The 20,197-nt window shown below is 41.0% G+C and overlaps 1 protein-coding gene across 1 annotated transcript in view; it reads left to right on the forward strand.

Moving 5' to 3' along the window:
• Positions 1-20,197, forward strand: part of LOC109904390 (potassium voltage-gated channel subfamily KQT member 4) — a 100,873-nt gene that overhangs the window by 41,726 nt on the left and 38,950 nt on the right. The window contains exon 3 of the mRNA XM_031789263.1: positions 14,643-14,716. Coding sequence (XP_031645123.1) covers positions 14,643-14,716 — 74 coding nt within the window. The remainder of the gene's footprint in view (positions 1-14,642; positions 14,717-20,197) is intronic.

Genomic DNA, 20,197 nt, shown 5'->3' on the forward strand with positions numbered 1-20,197 from the left:
AATCCAGCCAACATATCAGATTTCAAAAAGGCTTTTATCTGAGGATAGCACCCCTGTAACCAAAGAGAGAGAAGCATATTTCAACCCTGCAGGCGCGACACAAAACGCAGAAATAAAAATATAAATCATGCCTTACCTTTGACAAGCTTCTTATGTTGGCACTCCAATAGGGGCGGCAGGGTAGCCTAGTCTAGTGGTTAGAGTGTTGGACTAGTAACCGGAAGGTTGCGGGTTCAAACCCCTGAGCTGACATGGTACAAATCTGTCGTTCTGCCCCTGAACAGGCAGTTAACCCACTGTTCCTAGGCCGTCATTGAAAATAAGAATTTGTTCTTAACTGACTTGCCTGGTTAAATAAAGGTAAAATAAATTTAAAAAATATGTCGATATATTTCCAAAATGTCCATTTATTTGGCGCGTTTGATCCAGAAAAACACTGGTTCCAACTTGCGCAATGTGACTACAAAATATCTCAAGTTACCTGTAACTACTTTTGTAATACATCTTTAGGTATTTTTTAAAGTAAATAATCAATCAAATTTAAGACGGGATGATCTGTGTTCAATACCGGAAGTAAAGAAACTGACGCTACCTCTCTGGTCATGTGCCTCTAACAAACAGTGCACTTCAAGTGACCCTCGTTTTGAACAGGGCTACTTCTTCATTACACAAAGGAAAAACCTCAACCAATTTCTAAAGACTGTTGACATCCATTGGAAGCGATAGGAATTGCAAGAAGGTCCCTTAGAATTCTGGATTCCCAATGAAACCTAATTGAAAAGAGAATGACCTCAAAAAAACTAACATCTGAAAGGTTTGTCCTCGGGGTTTCGCCTGCTAAATAAGTTCTGTTCTACTCACAGACATGATTCAAACAGTTTTAGAAACTTCAGTGTTTTCTATCCACATCTACTAATAATATGCATATCTTATCTTCTGGGGGTGAGTAGTAGGCAGTTGAATTTGGGCATGCATTTCATCCGGATGTGAAAATACTGCCCCCTGTCACCAAGATGTTAATAGTAGCCTATACAATGATAACATTTAATCAAAGTTTAAACGTTAAATCAACTCCCTCTCCCTTTCTCTCTCAAACATGTTTTACTATTTCATTGTTAATATTAATAATAATCACTTTACTATAATTTGAGCCTGCGGCAACACTTTACATTGCATTATTACCCAATTATTACATGATAGTTAATGTTGTAATTATGCATTGTGCAACTGCTGTGAATGGGAGTTTGTGGTTGTGTGGGGGGAAAGGGTTGAGTGGGTGTATGTGTGTATCCCACAACTGTTGCGAAGGAGTAAAGATGTTAGGGACAATAGAGGATGATCCACAGCTATATATAATACAACTCGAGGTGAGGGCGATGGAAATGCATTTGGCAGTTGATCTACTTCAATTCGATAAATGGCACTGTGTGCTCTTTTCGAAGGATGGATCCCAGTCTGTTCAGGGCTATGGAATGCGGGGGTCAGAGGTGGTCTGCCGGGCATTGGGATGACGGCCCAGCTCGGGATGAGGGCTTTTAGCGGGTTGAATGGTGGGGACCAATTGGAGGTTTACTTAGTAGCATTGCAAATATCATGGTACAGCTATATAGATACTCAATCATCATGTTACTTTTTAATGGTATGTTTACAAATATATATTTTGATAAATTGAATTGAAAGTTGTGTATCATTATTATGGTAAGTGGTGAAATAAGTATAGCCAGTTACAATTGTAATGGCCTAGCAGATAATAAGAAAAGATGATCAGTATTTACCTGGCTAAAAGAGAAGGAATATAATATCTATTGTTTACAGGGAACCCATTCAACAATTTTAGATTCAGTTTTGTGGAAAACGAACTGGGGGGCGAAATATATTTCTCCCATGGGCAAAGAAATTCAAAAGGGGTGATGGTTTTAATTAACAGTCATTTTGATCCAAATGTGCAAATTGTCCAAACAGATTATCAAGGTAGATGGATTATTTTAAATGTTATTGGACAATAAACAGATATGGCTTATCAACCTATACAGTCTGAATAATGATGATCCAAGCTTGTTTGAAAATATATATAAGAATTTATCAACTCTACACTAGACTCTATTATTATGGTGGGAGATTTTAATACGTTCTTAAACACCTCTATGAACCGGAAAGGAAATCACACTACAAACTATCACCCTCAAGCACTTAAGGAAATCATGAACGTCATGGATATATTGGAATTAGTGGATATATGGAGACTTAAATACCCTGACCTAGTGAGATATACATGGCGGAGACTTAATCAAGCTAGTGGTCTTGACTACTTTCTTATGCCATTCTCTCTGGCCCCAAAAGTTAGTGTTGATAGGGGACAGAATGCGGTTGGATCATCACATAATTGGCATATATATTACTCTTACGGAATTTCCATGTGGGCGAGGATATTGGAAATGTAATCAAAGCCTACTAGATGATAAATTGTTTAGATCTAGGACAGAAGAATTTATAACAGACTTTTTCAGACATAACATAGGTACAGCATATCCCCTTATTGTATGGGACACTTAAGTATGCCTTTGGAGGCCATGCAATTCAGTACTCATCAATAAAACAAAAGCAATTTAGATCAAAAGAGTCCATATTAACAAAGGAAATTGAAGGACTAACAGTACAGTTAGATGGCAATAAAAACGGTACCATAGAGGCACAGAATAAGTTAGAGGAAAAACTAAAAGAAATGGAGGAACTTATTCAAGAAAGATCCAGTGTAATAGATTGTAAAAATAAAGCAAACTGGATGGAATATTGGGAAAAATGCACCAAATTCTTTTTCAATCTTCAGCATAGAAATGCTACCAAACAAAATGTATTAAAACTTGTTGATGATGGAGTCACACATGATTCACCAAATGATATTTTGAAAGAGGAAGTAAAGTACTTTAAGAATATGTTTTCATTTCAGGCTCCTCCATCTCCACTAACTGAAACTAATTGGATGGATTTACTTCCTAATAATATTGTAAAATTAACATCTGTACAGAAAGACTCTTGTGAAGGCCAAATTACAGAGGAGGAACTCGTTGATGCAATTGGGGCCTTTAAGGATGGGAAAACTCCAGGGTTGGATGGCAACCCAGTGGAAGTATACAGTCCATTAAAAAAATTGGAGACCTCTTACACAGTGTTGTGATGCAAAATGCTTGGCGCATAGAATTTAAAAAGTGTTGTCAGATATTATTCATCCTAATCGGACGATGCATTGGAGTACTATGAAATATCGGGGAGACCAGGCCTGGTTTTCATAGCTGATTTTGAAAAGGCTTTTGATAAAGTACGACTGGAGTTTATATATAAATGCCTAGAATATTTCAATTTTGGGGAATCTCTTAGAAAATGGGTTAAAGTTATGTATAGTAACCCTCAGTGTAAAATAGTAAATAATGGCTACATCTCAGAAAGTTTTAAACTCTCTAGAGGAGTAAAACAAGGATGTCCACTATCGGCATATCTATTTATTATTGCCATCGAAATGTTGGCTGTTAAGATTAGATCAAACAATAATATTAAGGGATTAGAAATCCGTGGCTTAAAAACTAAGGTGTCATTGTACTCTGATTCATGTTTTCTTTTAACCACAATTAGTATTTCCACTGCCTTATCTTTTGCTATTCTCTCTGGATTAAAACCAAATTATGGATCACTAAAAAAATGCACATTTTACATTACCATGTAGTTTACCAATAAAATTGTCTGACGAAAATGTGGACATACTCGGTATATAAATCCCAAAAGAAAGAAATGATCTCACTCCAATAAATCTTTATAGAAAGTTAGCAAAAATAAATAAGATCTTGCTACCATGGAAAGGAAAATACCTGTCTATTTGTGGAAAAATCATATCATATCACAGTTTACCTATTTGCTTATGGTTTTGCCTACACCTAGTGACCTGCTTTTTAAATTATATGAACATAAAATATTCAATTTTATTTGGAACGGCAAGCCAGAAAATTAAAAGAGCCTATTTAACGAATATGAATTCGGAGGGCTGAAATTATTAAATATTAAAGCATTAGACCTCTCACTAAAGGCATCAGTCATACAAAAGTTATACTTAAATCCAAGCTGGTTCTCTAGTAAATTGGTATGAATGTCTCATCCTATGTTCAAGAAGGGCTTTTTTCCCTTTATTCAGATTACACCGGCCCACTTTCGATTGTTTGAAAAGGAAATAATCTCCAAAATATCTTTATTTTTTAAACAAGCCTTAGAAAGTTGGTTGCAATTTCAGTTTAATCCACCTGAAAAGACAGAACAACAACAAATATTGTGGTTAAATTCAAATATACTTATTGATAAAAAAACTGTTATAATATTTGTGAATGATATCCTAAATAGGACTGTCACACATGCAGCTAACACAGACATATGGAAATGCCTGCTCTACCCAAAATTACAACCAATTAATTGCAGCACTACCACAAAAATGAGGCAAGTAGTAGAAGGGGAAAAAGTAAGGTACTTGTATGTCGGCCCTGTATTAAAGAACATAAATGGTTAAAGAAAAGTGTGATAAATAAATAAAAAAACTGACAGCTGTGCCATATAAATTGCAAAATAGTTGGGAAGAGATTTTCGATGTACCCATTCCATGGCACATGGTTTATGAATAGATACACAAAACAATGCCGGATGCAGAACTTTGAATTTTTCAATTTAACTTACTATACAAAAGTCTTGCAACTAATAGAATGTTATATATATATGGGGGATACAATCTTCCCAGCTCTACAGATTCTGCTGTGAGGACGCAGAGTCATTAGAACATTTATTTCGGTATTGTCCTTATGTATATCGTTTTTGGTCACAGGTCCAGGAATGGCTGAAGAATTGCAACATTTGCCTAGAACTAATGCTGCAGACAGCAATACTGGGTGATTTGAAAAGCCATAGTCAATCAATCAATAATATAACAATTATTTTAGCAAAAATGTTTATTTTTAATATACAATCTGTAGAAGCTATGAGAATAGAAAGGTTCAGGTCGTTTGTGAAGCATCACAGCACAGTTGAAAAATATATGGCAAATAGAAATCCAAAATGGATGATGTTGAGAGATAGATGGGAGAGGTTGAATGGAGATGAAGGGTGGGACTAATAGCAAGATAACACATGTAGAACATACGGGGTCTGTAAAATGTATACAGGTTCAGAACTGTTGTGAAATAGCACAGTTACAAATAGAAATCAAACTGGATGGACATCAGTAATAGAGGAAGGACTAAAAACAAACCAAAAATAACTATTGTAAAATAGTTATTGAACTGTGAATGTAAAATGTGTATAAGATGTATAAATTGAAGGTAAAAGCCGAAGTGTTTATTAGTTTACTCCAATTGGGGGATCGGTGGTAGGGTTTGCGGGGAATAATAATAAAGGTATATTATTTTTTTAAAGTATGTATGTCTATATAGGTATGTGTATGTATATATGTGTATATGTATGTCTATATAGGTATGTGTATGTATATACGTGTATATGTATATCTATATAGGTATGTGTATGTATATATGTGTATATGTATGCATGTGTGTGTGGATACATATATTTACCCAAAAAATATATGGGGGATTGGAAATGATGCAGACAATTACATTGATGGAACCAATATTCTTTCCGCAATATTTAGCTGATCCAACCCTTAAAAAAAAAGAAATTATGCATTGTGACACTAACTGGTAAATGTCTATGCAATACAGGTATACAAATACAATTTCAAGATACCTACACAAAATAGCTCCATAAAATGCACAGTAGCATGAAAACAACTGGATCTGCGTTCATCTTTTGTCTGTGCCATGCAGCCCTCTCCTTTATTAGATAATGGAATGTACAGTATAAAGATAATGTTGCTTAAAATGGCATTAAATTAAATATAATATGCAGTATTCATACAACAAGTAAATATGAATTGCATGATTAAATGTTGTAAACTAGTGAAAACATAGTTGGGTTAACAAAGGATAACATGGGATAACAAAGCATTCAGCATAACGGGTGACATTGTGATATAACACAACTTTTATTTTTAGATGAATTTCTACATTTTAAAAACAATTTTGTCATTCGAATTTTTAACCCGGACAGTTACACTAAAGGACATTTTGACACTTTAACGCTCAATAACTCCCTTAATTTAATAGTTTGCAACACAAATATTTCTGGTTCAAAATAAGGGTAAGAATTGAGTGATTTTAATATCATAATTATACATTTTTATATTTTTATGTTAAATGACTGGCCTTCGGACACCAAATTTACACGTCTCGTCTTTGACCCATATTAAAAAAACACACATTACCATTACACACTTGTAGTAATAATAATACACACCAAATAATACGATTTATACGATCAAGATGTGAATGAAAGAATAACGTTTGGAAAGATGGCTGATAGTGGAAACTGTCTGTCAAAATGCAGGGTTTCCCTGGTCCCGCAAACACACACTTCTCTCTTTTCTTGGGTGCCTCATTTTTCCACACAGTGACTAATGAGTAGGCAGTTTTCTCCCAAGGTTACCAAAGTCTATAAAGTGCATCGTTGGCTTCTTTCCCCCATGAAAAAGCACTTATTTTTTGTTTTTTTCCCTCTTCCCTGAAGTTTCTGGTCACCAGCGACATGCATGGGTTGGGGATTAGTGGTGGAGAGTGTGAGCTGTTCTGTTACCTGAGAAGAGGGAGCGAGAGAGGCAGGCCTGTACTGTGCTGTTACCGGGGGAGATGCAGGCCTGTACTGTGCTGTTACCAAGAGAGGGGGAGTGAGAGAGAGGCAGGCCTGTACAAAGCGGTGCTGCTTCCTGAGGAAAAGTACATTTGCCTACAGTCGCTATTTAAAGACACTGAGGCACTATTTATAACCTATTCTACTGTTACCACCTTTCTCTTTCCGCTTGCTGACACTCTCTTGTGCTCGCCAGTGTTGCCACACACCCCTTCAATGCCATAACCCCCACTCCCGGACAAATCAGGGCAGCCCCACACTCGCCAGTGTCGCCGTAACCCCTACTACTGGACAAAGGAGGGCAGACCTCCTATTCAAGTCAGTATTCGATGCCCATCCATGTCTAAGGATGTTGGGAGATGATGTGGAAACCGGCAACAGTGAGCGACGTTACCTTCAAGTATGTTTCGGTTTTTCTAGGGTGTTGTGGATGGGCTTAAGCATCTGCCTCTGATTCCAAAGGTTGCAAGTTCGAATCCAGTGATTGAAAGTTGTTTATACTTTTAAAAATTGAAGTATGTCCCAAACCTTACCCCTTACGAAAAAATGTGGAGTTAATTCCTAAACTTAACGTTAAACACTGAAATGTGACATTTGGAACAACTTCGAAATTTGACGTTTGTGAAACATGGATGAACAAATTCTGATGTGAGAGTTGGTTGATTATCACATATGACCACCAAGCATATTCTGGATATCAGATCAACACTTACTAACCTCGATTTCGACTTCAAAGCTGTTCCTTTGTTCATACTGGACTCCATTCCTTGGCTACCAAAATGCTGCAGGTATAGATGTGGGAGATGTGCCGGGCATCCTGGTGAGATTGAGGCGAAAATAATATCGACCGGCACTACCCCTCCATTCTATTAGAAAATATCCATTCACTTGAGAATAAGATGGATGAGCTTTGTTCCGTAGTCTTCTATCAGAGAGACTTGAAAAGTCAAAGTATTATATGCCTTGCAGAGACGTGGCAGGGTGACTCTATGCAGGTGCTGCAGTAGTAAGACGTTTCTCCATGCAACGGCACGATCGGGCGAAGGCAGCCTCGGGGAAAGTCCGAAGGGGGAGGGTTGTCTCTTCATCAACAACTGGTGTGCTTCTTCCAGTGTGAAGGAAATCTTGAGCTGTTGCTCACCTAATATAGAACACCTCATGGTAAACTGCAGACACTTATCTACTAAGAGAATTCTCCTCCATAATCATCACGACTGTATTCATCCCTCCACAAGCCAACACCCCTTTGGAACTCAATGAACTGTATGGGGACATTAGAAAAAAGCTATAAACCGCTCACCCAGAGGCAGCGTTTCTGATGGGCGGAGACATTAACTTAACTTAACCGCTCTAACTTACTTTTACCAACTGTTCTACCTTATTTTTTCCAATAATTCTCCTGCACCATTAGGGGTGCTAAAACCACTTTTATTCTACCCACAGAAATGCATATAAGGCCCTCCCTCTTCCTCCCTTTGGTAAGTCTGACCAAGACTATGTTCTTCTGCTTCCTGTTTACAATCAAAAGCTCAAACAGGAAGTACCAGCTCAATACGGACGTGGTCCGATGAAGCAGATGCTAAGCTACAAGTCTGTTTTGCTAGTACAGACTGGAATATGTTCTGGGATTCATCTGATAGCATTAAGAAGTTTACCACATCAGCCACAAGCTTCATAAATAAGTGCATAAATGACGTTGTCCCCACAGTGACTATACTAACTTAAATAAACCAACAACCAAAAATGAAAATAATATCCAAACCAAAAACTACAGATTAGTGGTTGGCAATGTCCTTGCTGGGCTACATGCTAGAGCTACCACTTACAAGCAACGGGACATTGACATGGACACATACAAGAAAGCCTGTTACGACCTCCGAGACAACATGCAAACGGACAATATAGGAGGAAGGTGGAATTATATTACCGGCTACGACGCTCTTGTTATGTGGCATGGATTGCAGATGATAATAGCCATAAGCCATAAGATGCCTAGTGACTCAAAACTCCCAAACAAGCTAAATGCCTTTTATGCTCGCTTTGAGGAATACCACATTGAGTCTTGCGTAAAAGCCCCTGTTGTTCCAGATAAATGTGTGATCTCTCTCTATCTGTGGCCGATGTGAGAAACCTTTGTAACAGGTTAACACTCGCAAGGCTGCCGGGCCAGATGGAATACCAGGGTGTGTTCTCAAAGCAAGCGCATACCATGGCCCGTTCTCCCGGTCTGTAATCCCAACATGTTTCAAGCTGACCACCATTGTCCCTGTTCCCAAGAACTTCAAGGTAACCAGCCGAAATGACAATTTCCCTGTAGCACTCACATCTGTAATTATGATGTACTTTGAAAGGCTGGTTGGTCATGGCCCACATCAACACCCTGGACACACTCCAATTCACATACTGCCCCAACAGATCCACAGATGACACAATCGCAATTGCACTTAACAATGCACTCTCCCACCTGTACAAGACAGGAAATAACTGTGAGAATGCTCTTCATAAACTACAGCTCAGCGTCATAGTGCCCTCCAAGCTCATCACCAAGCTGGGGGCCATGGGACTGAACACCTCCCTCTAATTGGATCCTGGACTTCGGACTTCCTGATGGGACAGCCCCAGGTGGTGAGGGTAGGCAACAAAACTTCTGCCACACTAACTCTCAACACAGGGGTCCCTCATCCCCTCCTGTACTCCCTGTTCACCTACGACTACGTGGCCACGCATGACTCCCAACGCCATCAATTTTCACTGACGGTGATGAGACAGCCTACAAGGAGAAGGTCAGTGACTTGGCAGTGAGGTGCCATGACAACAACCTCTCCCTCAACGTAAGACCAAGGAGCTGATTGTGGACTACAGGAGAAAGAGGGGAAAGCACACCCCCATCCACATCGACAGGGCTGTAGTGGAGCGAGGCGAGAGCTTCAAGTTCCTTGGCATCCACATCACTAAGGAATTAACATGGTCCACACACACCCGCACAGTCATGAGGAGTGCACGACAGCACCTCTTCCCACTCAAGAGGTTGAAAAGATTTGGCCTGGGCCCTCGGATCCTCAAGTTCTACAGTTGCACCATCGGGAACATCTTGACTGGCTGCATCACTGCTTGGTATGGCAAATGCACCACCCTTGACCACAAAGCGCTACAGTTGGTGGTGCGGACAGCCGACTACATCACTGGGGCTGAACTCCCTGCCATCCAGGACCTCTGTCAGGCGGTGTCAGAGGATGGCCCAAAAAATGGCCCAAGCCATAGACTGTTCACTCGGCTACCATCTGGCAAATGGTACCAGAGCTTCGGCTTGGAAAAACAGGCTCCAAGACCACTTCTACCTCCAAGCCATAAGACTGCTAAATAATGAATTAATGGTTACCTGGACTATCTGCACTGACCCTAACTCTATGAACACTCACGAGACTATATTCACTGAGTGTAAGAAAACATTAAGAATGCCTTCCTAATATTGAGTTTTGCCCTCAGAACAGCCTCAATTTGTTTGGGCATGGACTCTACAAAGCATTCCACCTGTTGACTCCAATGCTTCCCACAGTTTTGTCAAGTTGGCTCAATGTCCTTTGGGTGGTGGACCATTCTTGATACACACGGGAAACTGTTGAGCATGAAAAACCCAGCAATGTTGCAGGTCTTGACACACTCTAACCAGTGCGCCTGGCACCTACCATACCCCGTTCAAATGCACTTTAATATTTTAACTTGCCCATTCACCCTCTGAATAGCACACATACACAATCCATGTCTCAATTGTCTCAAGGCTTAAAATTCCTTCTTTAACCGGTCTCCTCCCCTTGATCTACACTGCTTGAAGTGGATTTAACAAGTGACATCACTAAGGGATCATAGACTGACCAGGTGAATCCAAGTGAAAGCTATTTCATGGAAAGAGCAGGTTCTCCTAATGTTTTGTACACTCAGTGTATACACACTATATACACACCCACACACTACATTGACACTCTCAGACAAAACACACACGCATACTGACGCAACACATACACACGCACCACACTTTTACACGCAATATGATGTTGCTACTCAATTATTTTTTCAATCTTCTTTTTACTCTTATCTATCCTGATGCCTAGTCACTCCCCCTTGCCTTCATGGACATGCAGTGCTTTCAGAAAGTATTCAGACCCTTTTCCACATTTTGTTACGTTACATCCCTATTCTAAAAAATAATGACAAAGCAAAAACAGGTTTTTAGAAATGTTTGCTAATTTATCAACAAAACTAAAAAATTATTACAGAAGTTTTCAGACCATTTACTCAGTGCTTTGTTGAAGCACATTTGGCAGCGATTACAGCATCGATTTTTCTCATGCTCTGCCAGGTTGGATGGGGAGCGTTGCTGCACAGCAATTTTCAGGTTTCTCCAGAGATGTTCGATCAGGGTTAAAGTCCAGGCTCTGGCTGGGCCACTGAAGGAAATTCATAGACTTGCCCCGAAACCACTCCTGCGTTGTCCTGGCTGTGTGCTTAGGGTCATTGTCCTGTTGGAAGGTGAACCGTTGCCCCAGTCTGTGGTCCTGAGCGCTCTGGAGCAGATTTTCAACAAAGATCTCTACTTGGCTCCATTCATCTTTCCCTCAATCCTGACTAGTCTCCCAATCCCTGCTGCTGAAAAACATCCCCACAGCATGATGCGGCTACAACCATGCTTCACCGTAGGGATGGTGCCAGGTTTCCTCCAGATGTGATGGTTGGCATTCAGGCCAAAGAGTTCAATCTTGGTTTCATCAGACCAGGGAATCTTGTTTCTAATAGTCTGAGGGTCTTTAGGTGCCTTTTGGCAAACTCCAAGCAGGCTGTCATGTGCCTTTTACTGAGGAGTGGCTTCCGTCTGGCCACTCTACCACAAAGCCCTGATTTGACTTGTTGGAAGTTGGCATCCTATGGCGGTGCCACGTTGAAAGCCTTCACTCAGAGCAAGGGCCACATGCTTGCCTACACGCACACACACACACACCTTCCATTTCTACCGCTTTTCCTCCTCTTAAACTTTCTCATTGAGTGACATTTGAGAAGTTTGCTTTAACTCGTTTCTCTCCTGCTGTACCCTTTTTCTTTCTGTCCCTTCTCCAGAGAGCCAACTACTGTAGGCACCTGTTCAATCTTCTCCCCTCTACCCCTCTCTCTCTTTCCCTGTTCCTCCACTCCCCTCTATCCCTCTCTCTCCTTCCCCGTTCCTCCACTCCCTGCTCTCCCCTGTAGTGTGTAACTGATAGCAGCTTTATCATCCTGTGCTGATTTGAATCAGAGGTGCAGACTCCCACAGGTGTACTGTAGCTGTAGGATCCCACCGGAGCTGCCTGAATGACTGACAGGGATATGCGTACTGTACATTCTGCTCAACTGTACTGGCACACACAACACTACAGTAGTGCAGTACTTCTGTGGTGGTGCTTTTTGTTCCACCTCAGTTATAACACACCTGGTTAAACTGATATGCCTGTACAGAGCTTCCTACCCCAGCTACAACACACCTGGTTAAACTGATATGCCTGTACAGAGCTTCCTACCCCAGCTACAACACACCTGGTTAAACTGATATGCCTGTACAGAGCTTCCTACCCCAGCTACAACACACCTGGTTAAACTGATATGCCTGTACAGAGCTTCCTACCCCAGCTACAACACACCTGGTTAAACTGATATGCCTGTACAGAGCTTCCTACCCCAGCTACAACACACCTGGTTAAACTGATATGCCTGTACAGAGCTTCCTACCCCAGCTACAACACACCTGGTTAAACTGATCTGCCTGCACAGAGCTTCCCACCCCAGCTCCAACATGCCTGGTTAAACTGATCTGCCTGCAGAGAACAGCCCACCCCAGCTCCAACACGGATGGTTAAACTGATCTGCCTCTAATAGTTTAGATGATCTGGTTTCATTTTTTTTTTTAAACGGAGTAATTTGGACGGAGACTGTCAATGCCTGAAAGCCTTCCTTCAGAGCCCCGTCGATCAGAGCTGGTGCCACACACCTTCAACATAGAACCTACAGAAAATAGTTAAATGATGGAGAAATAATTTTCTCACAAGGATATTTTGAATGAATTAAACTATCTGCAACACACATTTTTGTGAAGGATAAATTGAGCAGGACAAACTACGGTTGACAATTGACTCCTTTCAGACTCGGGAAAACCCCTGGCCTTGACGGCATTCCAATAGAGATCTACCTGGCGGGAGGTAGCCTAATGGTTAGAGTGTTGGACTTGTAACTGAGCAGTTGCAAGATCAAATCCCCGAACTGACGAGGCAAAAATCTGTCCTTCTGCCCTTGAACAAGGCAGTTAACCCACTGTTCCTAGGCCGTCATTGAAAATAAGAATTTGTTCTTAACTTCTTGCCTAGTTAAATAAAGGTAAAAAATATATATATTTTATGAATTACTGAAAGATCCACTACTAGAATGTTTTTTTAAATTATTCATATATAAATGGTAAACTGTCTCACACACAAAATGTCACCCTTGCAATATTGAACGCAAAAATGAATTGACGATAACATTAGACAATTATTAGAAATAATTGAAAACCTATGAGAATGCAGGGAAACCAGGCAATCTTTATAGCAGGTAAAGTAAAGCTATGTATTGATAGTGGATAAACCAATGTTCTTGAATGTATAAGGAAGGTATCATGTTTATGAATGACTTTGTAAACAGCAGTAACATTCTCACACAAGCAATTCATCAAGGTGCATGGAGATGTATGCTCAATACAAAATGATAACCAACTCATCGCAGCTCTGCCACAAAAATGGAATAGGCAATTACTGAAAAGGAATTAGTTTGTCTGCCACCAATTAAAAATCATAAATGTCTTTATAATGATCAATATAAATAGTCAAATGTATTTTTCACTTACGGTCAAGAGGGTTGACAACTATGCCACATACAATTCAAGATAGTCGGTAACAGATTTGATGTCCCAATACCATGGCATCGCAGTTATGAACTGATATACAAAACAACAATTGATGCATCAGTCTATTCTTTAAATTTAAGCTATTATATAAAATTCTCTCTACAAAAAGAATGCTCAGTATTTGGGGTACTGAACAGTCAGCCCTGCGCAGACTCTGCCACACGGAAACAGAATCAATAGAGCATTTATTTTGGTACTGTTGGTGGCTTGTTTTTGGAGTCAGGTCCAGGAATGGTTATGTCATATCAGGGTGCGGTTGGACCTGCAAACCGTATTGTTGGGGGATTTGAAGGACAACAGTCAGTCGATAGGAAATATAATTGTGCTCTTGGATAAAATGTGTATTTTTGGGTCAATTTCTGCATTAATGTTGCAGATTGGGAGGTTTGAGTCCCTAGTGAGACACAATGGTAGAATGGAGGGATGTATTGCAAGAGGAAATGGTAGAATGATGAAAGATGGGTTGGTCTGTGGTTGTTTGAAGGTTGGAATTAATGAGTGTATGAATAAATACATACACACATGCACAGTATACATGTTTGAGGTCCTCCAATCAGGGGTGAGGATCACTGGGTGAAAATGGTCAATATCAGAGAATATCTTTACATTTCCGTTAGATATAAGGACTTGACATGCTCCAGATACACATGTCCTTAATTTCATATACGGAGCTAGGATATTCTCTGTAATGGGACAGTTTCTACATGCATCCAATCCGGACTTCAGAAAATATCTGGGGTGAGATACATTCAATACACACACCTGATCCAAGTTGCTGTTTCCAAAGCACATCTCTGCTATTTCTGTTGTTTTTTAAAAATTCAGCATAGAAAATCCAGAGCTCCAATCACGTTTTCTGTAAAGATGCAAACCGGTCAATCGTTGCTGAAAATGTATTTTATTTGTTTAACAGAAAATAAAAGTTGCACACCCTCAATACTCCTGCCTGCCCTGTTTGTTATGGACGAGGAGATTGGGTCGTCAGCGGTGAGTATTGCTAGTCTGTGAACAATCCAAACTGTCAATGCATAAATCATGAATCAAAATTGTCGATATTGCAAGAAAATATTGTCATTTCACGTAACCCTACCACAAGGTAGCTACTTGCTTCATTCATGACGAGAAAACAAACTGGAACAAGGTAGCTAACCTTAGCTAGCCAAGTGGCTACTTTGATAGATAGTTAAGTTATCAGTAGCTAGCTAGCTTATATTAACCAATAATACAAAATATGCCTAAACATTTTAAAATATTAACTGTCACCTTGATGGCGGTAATTTGTTTTCGTTATTTGTCAGCTAGCAAGGCTCCCAGTTAGCTTTCACCCCCTCCCCCCTTTCAAGCGTAGCTAGCTATCTAGCTCTACTTACTGCTGCTGGCCAAATTATATATTAATAAAACCTCTCAAATGACCTACTTACTTTAGCATGAACTACTTTTGAGATATTTTCTGACAACCATCTCACTTCCTTGTTTCTCCAGTTGTCAGTTCGACCACACACCCATTTACACACAAATTTGTGATACCCAAACTAAAAATTGACAATAAGAAAATGTGATTCTTGTTGCTAGGCTACCAGTTAGTGCTTTTAGCTTGCGGTTTGCGTGGACCTTTATCCAGAGGGAAAACAAAGGGAAAGCGGATACCTAGTCAACAATTACAGCTAGTGTTTGAAAAAATGATAAGGATTTAATATTCGTCAAATTTATTGAGCATGTCCTCCACTCAAATAAGCTATAAAAATGTTCCTTATTTAGCATATCAAGATCTTGATATGGACCTCAGTCAAGAGAATATGCCTTGTATGTGCTGAGAAAACATACCATGTAGGCCTACTATTTTTTATCATATACAGAAAATAAGATGTCCACATAGGCCTATCTCAGGATATCTAATAAGTCAATATCCGGCCTTACGTGTATGATATCCGGAGGCAATCCATAAATGCTTTCTTTGTGCATGAAAGAAAAAATATGTATTTCATATTTGTCAATTGAGCATGTGTTGAACTCAGAAATGCATCAGAAATCATCCTTATTGACAGCATATCAAATCATTATTTGTCACATGTCCCGAATACAATATGTAAACCTCAACGTGAAATGTTTACTTATACAAGCCCTTAACCAACAGTGCAGTTCAAGAAAGAGTTTAGTTTATTTGGTAAATATTTTCTTAAGGTAAAAAAGAATCAAAAGTAACACAATAAGGAGGTATATACAGGGAGTTCCGGTACTGAGTCAATGTGCGGGGGTACAGGTTAGTCGAGGTCATTTGTACATGTACTGTAGGTAGGTAGGGGTGGAGGGACTATACATAGATCAAAAAACTTATCAAGATCCGGATATGGACCTCAGCCAAGAGAAACATATCTGAAATCAATATAGCTTCATATCTTGAATATGCTGAGAACCCAGATATGTGATGTATACAGTCGGTATTTGTCAACATGAAGAGAGAAAATAGGATGTTCCATATCTCAGGATATTGAATGAGTCCATATCCAACCATAGGAAATGTCCATGTGTGATATTCAGAGTAATCCCAACATCATATACACTACCGTTCAAAAGTTTGGAGTTACTTAGAAATGTCCTTGTTTTCCATGAAACACACATGAAATGAGTTGCAAAATGAATAGGAAATATAGTCAAGACGTTGACAAGGTTATAAATAATTATTTTTAATTGAAATAATAATTGTCCTTCAAACTTTGCTTTCGTCCAAATCTTCCATTTGCAGCAATTACAGCCTTGCAGACCTTTGGCATTCTAGTTGTCAGTTTGTTGAGGTAATCTGAAGAGATTTCACCCCATGGTTCCTGAAGCACCTCACACAAGTTGGATTGGCTTGAAGGACACTTCTTACGTACCATACGGTCAAGCTGCTCCCAGAACAGCTCAATAGGGTTTACATCCAGTGACTGTGCTGGCCACTCCATTATAGACAGAATACCAGCTGACTGCTTCTTCCCTAAATAGTTCTTGCATAGTTTGGAGCTGTGCTTTGGGTCATTGTCCTGTTGTAGGAGGAAATTGGCTCCAATTAAGCGCTGTCCACAGGGCATGGCATTGCAAAACGGAGTGATAGCCTTCCTTCAAGATCCCTTTTACCCTGTACAAATCTCCCACTTTACCACCACCAATGCACCCCCAGACCATCACATTGCCTCCACCATGCTTGACAGATGGCGTCATCACTCCTCCAGTATCTTTTTATTTTTTCTGTTTTTTCACAAATGTTCTTCTTTGTGATCCGAACACCTCAAACTTATTTGTCTGTCCATAACTTTTTTTTTTCAATCTTCCTCTGTCCAGTATCTGTGTTAATCTTTTCTTTTTATTGGCCTGTCTGAGATATGGCTTTTCTTTGCAACTCTGCCTAGAAGGCCAGCATCCCAGTGTCGCCTCTTCACTGTTGACATTGAGACTGGTGTTTTACAGGTACTATTTAATGAAGCTGCCAGTTGAGGACTTGTAGCCCTCTGTTTATCAAACTAGACACTCTAATGTACTTGTCCTCTTGCACAGTTGTGCACCGGGGCCTCCCACTCTTTCTATTCTGTTTAGAGCCAGTTTGCACTGTTCTGTGAAGGGAGTAGTACACCGCGTTGTACGAGGTCTTCAGTTTATTGGTAATTTCTCGCATGGAATAGCCTTCATTTCTCAGAACAAGAATAGACTGACGAGTTTCGGAAGAAAGTTATTTGTTTCTGTCGATTTTGAGCCTGTAATCGAACCCATGCTGTTGCTCCAGACACTCAACTAGTCTAAAGAAGGCCAGTTTTATTGCTTCTTTAATCAGAACAACAGTTTTCATCTGTGCTAACATAATTGCAAAATGGTTTTCTAATGATCAATTAGCCTTTTTAAAATGATTAACTTGGATTAGCTAACACAACGTGCCATTGGAACACAGACGTGATGGTTGCTGATAATGGGCCTCTGAACACCTATGTAGATATTCCATAACAAATCAGCCGTTTCCAGCTACAAAGCTATAGTCATTTACAACATTAACTATGTCTACACTGTATTTCTGATCAATTTTATGTTATTTTAATGGACCAAAAAATGTGCTGTTCTTTCGAAAACAAGTACATTTCTAAATGACCCCAGGCTTTTTTGAACAGTAGTGTGTGTCTAAAAGACACATGGATTCAGAATGTCAGGATTTGGTGAATATCCACAAAACTCCAAATATACATTGGACATGGTCTGTATTCTCTAGAATATCAAAACCAGTCATGTAAAGAGATCCCCTGATATGGACCCCAGTTGGTGGGGATGTGATTATTGTATGTTTTACATTTCGTTATGTTTTTGATTTTGGTTTCACGCTGTGAGCGGTATGTGTGCTGGTCCTGGTGGTTGTGGGTGCGCTCACAACCATGCCTGACCGGGCATCGGGCTGGGCTTTCCCGCCCTTGGAAAGTCTCTTTGGGGCGGGGGCTTCACTATGCCGGCATCTGAGGTCGGGTGGGGACAAGCGGTTGTTTTAATTGAATGAATAAATAAATAAACACTGATGGCATGGTGACAGATGGTTAAAAATATCCATTGTGCCTGTTTTCTTTTTTCATTCTTATACTATAAAGACCTCAGGACTCAAGCAAAGTGCCTTTTTTTATTGCACTTGCAGTATGCATTTTCAGGAAAACATTTATAGTAGGTCAAGGCACTTACAAACAAGAGGCCCAACCTAACTTCCATTAAAAGCCTACTTCCCTGAAAAGTTATGTAGCTCAGAATGCTTCACCAAAAATGTCACTCTATTCCCTATATAGTGCACTACTTTTGATCAGAGCCTTATGGGACCCGGTCAACAGTAGTGCACTATAAAGGGAATAAGGTGCAATTTGGGACGTAGACTCCTATGTTTCCTACTGTTGCTCAAAATGAAAGAGGCCTATTCTGGCTGTTTATTTGGGCCAGGCTGTGTTTTTGTATAGCTGGACAGAGAGGTAGTGTCTGTTTACAACCAGCTTGAATTTCAAAGAAACTTCAAATATACACAAGACACAACACTGTTGGATTTAAAGACATGTTTCCTTGCAGAGAGCCAAAGGCTGCTGGAGAAGTCTCCTGTTTTTTTTCTTCTGTCTGTAGTAAGAAACAGTGGTCAAACCAACCTAGAGTTGAGGTGTCGCTGAAAGGCAAGATTCCCATTGTTTTGTTTTCAGATCAAATGGTAAATAGATATGAATACTGTGTGTGTGTGTGTGTGTGTGTGTGTATGCATGCAAGCAACTGGCTAATGTATATTCTTCCAGGCATTTATCCCATAGTGTATCTGTGGCTTGTCATCCCATTTAGGATGGTTTGGTTTGTGTCCTGTTCTCACTCAGGCTACAAATATCCCCTCTCCCAGACTGGCTACATTTGTTGGCTGGGTTTGCTTTTGTAGTGGGGTGTCAGATGGAGAAAAAAATCCTGCGGTTCAGGATGTCTCCTCACCCCCAGGTTCGTTGGCAGAGGGTCACAGCAGGCCATACAGGGTGACCCATCCGATGACCAGTCCTACAGTAGGTCTTTACGGGTGGAAGGGAGAAGGCAGGGACCCCCAGAGCAGGCCCAAATTGTATCTGTTCAGAAAGTACAACAGCTGGGATAGGAGAGAGAGAGCGCCTCTCTGTGTGTGCGCCTCTCTGTGTGTGTGCGTGTCTCTCTGTGTGTGCGCCTCTGTGTGTGTGCGCCTCTGTGTGTGTGCGCCTCTCTGTGTGTGTGCGCCTCTCTGTGTGTGTGCGCCTCTCTGTGTGTGTGCGCCCGTCTCTCTGTGTGTGTGTGCGCCTCTCTGTGTGTGTGCGCCTCTCTGTGTGTGTGCGCCCGTCTCTCTGTGTGCGCGTCTCTCTTTGTGCGCGTCTCTCTTTGTGTGCGTGTCTCTCTGTGTGTGCGCCTCTCTGTGTGTGCACCTCTCTGTGTGTGCGCCTCTCTGTGTGTGCGCCTCTGTGTGTGTGTGCGCGCCTCTCTGTGTGTGTGCGCGCCTCTCTGTGTGTGTGCGCACCTCTCTGTGTGTGTGTGCGCGCCTCTCTGTGTGTATGCGCGCGCCTCTCTGTGTGTGTGCGCGCGCCTCTCTGTGTGCGTGCGCGCGCCTCTGTGTGCGCGCCTCTGTGTGTGTGCACGCCTCTCTGTATGTGTGCGCGCCTCTCTGTGTGTGCGCGCCTCTCTGTGTGTGCGCACGTCTCTCTTTGTGTGCGCGTCTCTCTTTGTGTGCGCGTCTCTCTTTGTGTACGTGTCTCTCTGTGTGCGTGTCTCTCTGTGTGTGCGCCTCTGTGTGTGCGCCTCTGTGTGTGCGCCTCTGTGTGTGCGCCTCTGTGTGTGTGCGCCTCTGTGTGTGCGCCTCTCTGTGTGTGCGCCTCTGTGTGTGCGCCTCTCTGTGTGTGTGCGCGCCTCTCTGTGTGTGCGTGTCTCTCTGTGTGTGCACCTCTGTGTGTGTGCGCCTCTGTGTGTGTGCACCTCTGTGTGTGT

Source organism: Oncorhynchus kisutch, linkage group LG14, assembly GCF_002021735.2.
Source record: "Oncorhynchus kisutch isolate 150728-3 linkage group LG14, Okis_V2, whole genome shotgun sequence".
Taxonomy (NCBI): domain Eukaryota; kingdom Metazoa; phylum Chordata; class Actinopteri; order Salmoniformes; family Salmonidae; genus Oncorhynchus; species Oncorhynchus kisutch.